The 6685-nt window shown below is 37.9% G+C and overlaps 1 protein-coding gene across 1 annotated transcript; it reads left to right on the forward strand.

Moving 5' to 3' along the window:
* Positions 1 to 5025: 5025 nt before the first annotated feature.
* On the forward strand, positions 5026 to 5988 carry LOC130542994 (olfactory receptor 6C74-like). Its single transcript, XM_057308360.1, has one exon. It carries the CDS (start codon positions 5044 to 5046, stop codon positions 5986 to 5988), a length of 945 nt encoding a protein of 314 aa, XP_057164343.1. The 5' UTR covers positions 5026 to 5043.
* The last annotated feature ends 697 nt before the right edge of the window (positions 5989 to 6685 follow it).

Here is a 6685-nt window from a genome sequence, read left to right on the forward strand (position 1 = left end):
TGGGGTAAATACCCTGTAGTGGAATTGCTGGATCATAGGGTAGCTCAATTTTTAACTTTTTGAGGGACCTCCACACTGTTTTCCAAAGTGGCTATACCAACTTGCATTCCCACCAACAGTGTAAGAGGGATCCCCTTTCTCCACATCCTCTCCAACATTTGTTGTTTACCGCCTTGTCAATTTCTGCAATTCTAAGTGGTGTAAGGTGGTATCTCAAGGTGGTTTTTATTTGAATTTCCCTGATGCCTAATGATTTTGTGCATTTTTTCATGTGTCTGTTAGCCATTTGTATGTCTTCATTGGAAGTGTCTATTCATATCTTCTGCCCATTTTTTGATTTGATCATTTGTTTCTCATGTATTGCGTTTGAGAAGTTCTTTGTAGATATTGCATACCAGTCTTTTATCTGTAGTGTCATGTGCAAATATCTTCTCCCATTCCATGGGCTGCTTCTTAGTTTTTTTGACTGTTTCCTTGGCTGTGCAGAAGCTTTTTATCTTGATGAAGTCCCACAAGTTCATTTTTTCTTTTGTTTCTCTTACCTTTGGAGATGTGTGATGAAAAATGTTGCTGTGGCCGATGTCAAAGAGGTTGCTGCCTGTGTTCTCCTCTGTGATTTTGATGGATTCCTGTCTCACATCGAGGTCTTTTATCCATTTACATTTAGATCCAAGTCTCACCTTCTGCATTTCTTTTCTTTTTTTCCTCCACTTTTAACATTTTTTTTTTTTTGGTATGCTAAAGAGTAAGGGTCAAGTTGTATTTTCTCCATTTGAATACCCACTTGAAGCAGCACCATCTACCTCTATTGAAGGACTATCACTTCCCTACTGCATTAGACTGTCATCTTTGTCATAAATCTGCTGATGTATATTTTATTCCTAAGTGAAACAGAGAAACACAAATACTGTATGATCTCTTTTGTATGTGAAACCTAAAAAACATCTAACTCATAGAAATAGACAGTGAAATGGTGGTTGTCAGGGGCTGAGTGGTGGGGGAAACGGGGAGATGTTGGTCAAACGGTACAGACTTTCAGTTATGAAATAAGTAAGTTCTGAGCATCTAAGGCAGCACTGTGACTATAGTTAACAATACTGTAATGCACATATGAAAATTGCTCTGAGCAGAACTTTAATGTTCTTACCATAACAACAATAAAATGGTAAATATGGGAAGTAAAGGAGGTGTTAGTTAACCTTACTGTGGTAAACATTTCATAATATATGGGTGTATCAAATCATCACTTTGTACACCTTAAACTTACACAAGGTTATATGTCAATTATGCCACAATAAAGGTGGGGAAAAAGAGAATATTCTGCTTATAATGTTTTTTTGGAAATTACATCAACTCTTTCCACACCTTTTGAAAGAATACATAAGAATTGCATTGTTGCTCCCTTAAACAAAGCACCGAGATGTACCACAAGAAAGTGTCACAGCCACTATGGATCCTGTGTCACTGAGAAACAGAGCGACAGAAATTAAGGGTATAGACAAAACCATTTAATAGAAGGCCCTAAAGTTGCATACATGAAGAATGTGTCTTGGTGGTCAAAGGGAGAGCAGTGGAAAGAGGATCCAAACACCCAGAAGGACTTCCTCAGTATCTTCCCAAAAGCCCGATGAAAGTCAGGGTGTAAGCCAGCTCTTTTTCACCATAAAATCAATTCTGTTAACAACAGTGCTCTGGCCAAAACACATACATCACATGTAGAAAATTGCAGTCTAGACTTTTATTTCAAATCAGTAGCAATATTCAACTTGGGATTTTAGAAACCCTTGGGAAATCTTCATATAATTTCCTTGAAAAATCTTGGTAGAGAACAATGCAGACGCCTGGGAGTCAGCATCACCACAGACAATGGGAGATAAATAGAAGGGTTGCACCAGCATCTCCTATCCTCAACAGTGACCAGTTACCTGCTCCTAGGACACTAGTCGTGCCTTTACTTTCTGCACCTGTCTTTTCAGCATCTCATAGGGTTTAGAGGCCTGCTCTCTGTTCACTGCCTGGGTCCATTCTGCTTGTTGACTATACAGTCTGGTGGGAAAAATATCACAGAGCCTCAGACTTGCATGTAAGCAGCTCCTCATTGTTGATGCAGTAAAACAAGGATGCTTCTCCACACGGAAGTTGCGGATGTGATGGAGGAGCACAGTGAACTAAAAGGTGTCTTCAAGCAGGGGAACCCATGACCTGGAGCAGCAGAGGGACCCTTGTCTCAGTAACACCCAGGGCTAAACAATAGAAGAAGCTGTCTATTCCTGTTAAACAGTATAGGAGGTACAGCAATGTTACATGTGAGGTGGGCTATTACCCACTGGGGATTGCAGAGCCAGGACTTTCATCAGAACCCTAAGTAGTCTGGGAGTCCAGCTTTAGCCCAGATTGGAGGTAATGAAATATGGTTGTTTTATTTTTTTTATAATTTTTATTTTGTTATATTAGTCACCATACAGTACATTCCCAGTTTTTGATGCAATGTTCCATGATTCATTATTTGCATATAAAACCCAGTGCACCATGAAATATGGTTGTTTTAATCTGTCCGATCCTTTCTAGGCTTTTAGTGGTCAAGGCTGCCACATAGCCTTGTTGTGCTATGAAACATTCTGGGCTATGGAAACAGGGCTTTGTCAGAAGAACACTGGCAGCATGAGATGCACATTCACCCCAATCTGGAACAACAGACTGTGGCAGATGTGTTTCCTTCTCCTCTCCTTTCCCCTCAGCCCACAGCAAGCTCTTGATTTCTTGGAAGACAATAGCTGCTTGAGGAGGAAGCCCTACCCTCCATGAGGTGACTCTGTGTCTGCCTGGCCTCAGGGAACCTGGTGGCTTGCTGGACGTATTGGGTCAACAGGAACGGGAGACGCTCCTTCAAGCTGTCCACTCAGGGGTAAGCAGTTTGGTTTCATGAGCAGCCCTTCAGAGGACCTGGCCCACAGTGGGTTAGTGAGAATGACACATCCAACACTGTGAGTCTTTAACCTAGTATTGAGGTGCTAGAGCCAAACACCATCGTGAGAGAAGATGCTGATTGAAAGGACTGAAGAGAGATGTTCACTGAGCTTTGATATAAGACTGAGTATATGAGAGCCAAGTGTCCAGCATATCCACCTACGTGGGTTAATCCTATGACCTACTGTCACTCCCACCTCCATAACAACCCAGCATGAACCCTGGGTGGGGGTGGGGGTAAATCCTGGATTTCTACTTTATGTCATGTTGTTGAGCAGCCCATAATGTCTCTGGTCTCCTGTATTTCTATAAAATGCTTGTCTTAAAGTAGATCCTCTCTAAGCCTGGTGTCATTCCACAGGTCAATGACCCATCAGTGACTCTAACTAAGGATGGAAACTATTAAGTAAAGCACTTTTTTCACTTCAGGTGTAGAGATCAAAAACAATACATTTGTTTCCCTTTTAAAATATTTTAACACCATATCTGGAATCAGTAAGGGCTATATCATCTGGCGGATCTAGCTCAAGAACCAGCTGTATGACCTAAGCTCTCTGGAACTCTCTAAGCCTCAGTTTCCGACCCTGGAGAAGAACGGGCTCATGGTTATTTTATTAACAAAAAATTTATTAAATTTATTAAATATTACTATTAAATATTATTATTAATACATAAATTTTTATATTATATATAAAATTATATATAAATTATATAATATAATATAAATATATTTATATATAATATAAAAATATAATAAAAATATAAAATATAAAATATAAAAGTATAATATATAAATTGTTTATATTTATTTATATTTTTTATATATACTATATATATAAATTTAATATATATAATATATATAATATATAATATATATTAATTTAATATATATAATTTAATCATATATATAATATAAATAATATTAATTATATATTCATATATGGAAGTATAAATATAATATATTTATATATATTTTTCTATATATTTATATATTTATAATATATTATATATTATATTTATACTTCTATATATATAAATATATATAAATATATAATCATATATAAATATATATAAATATAAATATATATAAAAATATATAAATATATTATATATATAAATATTTATATAATATATAAATATCTATATTTATATTCACAAATTATTTATATATATAAATTATTTATAAATATATAAATTTATTAAATATTATTATTAATAAAAATACTGATTATCAGTGACCAGCATAGTACCAAGCATATGTCCTCAACATATGATGACGATGATAACTTGGACAATAGAATGTGTTAAATCTTTAAAATGGATATTCAAAGGGGATATTTCTAACATTACTGTTATGCGTACTTATGAATTGATAGTATTATTAAATTTTGTATGATTTGAAAAATAATATTTTCCTCTGCCTAGTATTGTTGCTTTATTTAAGGATTATATTAATGACCATTACATTACAATTAGACTTTGAGGCACACATAGATTACGTTGGCATCATATGGCAAGTGAATTACATACTTTATCTTAAGTAATTCCCACAAGAACATGAACAGGTAGATTCTATCATCTTATATTCTACACAGGGTGAAAGTGAAGTTCACAAAGGTTAACGTCTTTTTCAAAGATGACCCATCTCTCAAGAGTTAGAACTCAGTATTGAACTCAGTATTGAACTAGTCTTGAACTCAGGTTCTTCTTTTTTTTTTTTTTAAGAAGATTTTTCATTATTTATTTGACAGAGAGACAGCCAGCGAGAGAGGGAACACAAGCAGGGGGAGTGGGAGAGGAAGAAGCAGGCTCCCAGTAGAGGAACCTGATGTGGGACTCGATCCCGGAATGCCAGGATCACGCCCTGAGCCGAAGGCAGACGCTTAATGACTGCGCTACCCAGGCGCCCATGAACTCAGGTTCTTCTGATTCAAGAATCAACTGCCTAAACAAATCAGCTCTCAGCCTAGCCAACGTCTTGGATAGGCAAATAATCATATGCTCCTCAAAACTGTTTGTGTTCCCTGATGTCTTTATTGTAGGTTAAGACCAGCGGGGATGCTGCTGTAGAAAGAGATGCCCAAGGAAATGGGGAATGGGACAACTGTCCAAGAATTCATCTTGGAGGGGTTTCCTGCCAGCCAGCATCTGGGAAACGTCCTCTTCCTGGTGCACCTGCTGGCGTACCTGGCATCCATTGCAGGCAATGCTGTCATAGTCACCATCACCTGTGCTGACTCCCGGCTCCACACACCTATGTACTTTTTCCTCAGCATTTTCTCCTTCTTTGAGTGTTGCTTTACAAGTACTGTTATTCCTAAGTTGCTGATCATCTTTCTCTTAGGCAGGCAAACCATTTCCTTTCCTGCCTGTTTCATACAAGCATTTGTCACTGTATTTCTGGGAGCAGGAGGTTTCTTCCTCATAGCAGTGATGTCTCTGGATCGGTATGTGGCCATTTGCAAGCCTCTGCATTACCCAACCATCATGAGCCTGAAGACTTGCTTCCTCCTGGTCACTGCCTGCTTCACATTGCCCTTCACTCTCATCACTGGTCCACTAGTGAAGATTTCCCAGTTATCCTTCTGTGGACCTCATGTCATCCCCCACTTTTTCTGTGATGTTGGCCCCCTGATCCATCTCTCCTGTTCTGACTCCAGGTCTGCTGAAATGTTGGCCTTTGTCGTCGCTTTGGTTATCCTTTTGACATCCCTTATCATAACCCTCATTGCATACAGTAACATAGTAGTCACAATTGTGCGACTCCCATCAGCCAAGGAGAAAAAGAAAGCTTTCTCCACCTGCTCATCTCACCTCATAGTTCTCTCTCTGATGTATGGCAGTAGTGTCTTTATATATGTGAAACCAAAGCAGACGAACAGGCTGGACTCCAGTAGGGGGGCTGCCCTTGTGACCACGGTGGTGACCCCACTGCTCAACCCTGTCATCTACACTCTGCGGAACAAGCAGGTCCACCGGGCTCTGAGGGAGACAATGTGCAGAATGAAAATATCAAGATAAAAAAAAATCACATGGCCTTGGAGTGGAAGACTTCAGAGAACCAGGTGTTTTCATTCTGGCCAACAATACGAGGTCTAGTGCATTTTTCTCGCATACCTCACTTGAACACTGCATATCCCTAGAAAAATGGAAATCTGTTTTTCAAAAAATGCTTTCCTGAATTTTTATTCTTCCCTCTGATATAAGCCATGTGTTTGAAATTTCCAAAATTTTGTAGATTTATACACTTTTTGTTTCACTTCTCTCTAGCCATAAACATGGAACAACAAAATTAATAATGATTTACCATGTATAATTACCATATATAATTAAAATTATAGAATGTTGTATATTATGTTGTGGTTAGGAAGGATAGTACCAATTCTTGGGTCCACATTCCTTCCATACCTAGCTCAAGGAAGTAGTGGTCCTAGTACCCTTCGCCTTGGAATATATATGGTTTGCATCAGGTATGCTCTGAAATGCTGTTCTTGGCCCTTAGCTTAGCTACATGTATATGCATCAATCTTATGCCAGAGGGAAACAGAATTCTTCTAAGGCTTTTCTCTAAGGAGAGGGAATGGCCATAGCATCCCTTGGCTGACCAGCTCCTATTTCCTAAATTATTATTATTATTATATTTAAAGTAACTAAATGAATTTTGTATTACCTTGAGGTAGAGTATGATTGAAGAATGAGCTTGACAAATAGAAAAATG

This window comes from Ursus arctos, unplaced genomic scaffold, assembly GCF_023065955.2.
Source record: "Ursus arctos isolate Adak ecotype North America unplaced genomic scaffold, UrsArc2.0 scaffold_7, whole genome shotgun sequence".
In the NCBI taxonomy this organism is placed as follows: Eukaryota; Metazoa; Chordata; class Mammalia; order Carnivora; family Ursidae; genus Ursus; species Ursus arctos.

What these genes read in the sequence shown, in the direction of transcription:
- LOC130542994 (XM_057308360.1), top strand. Translation starts at nt 5,044, where the DNA reads ATGCCCAAGGAAATGGGGAATGGGACAACTGTCCAAGAATTCATCTTG.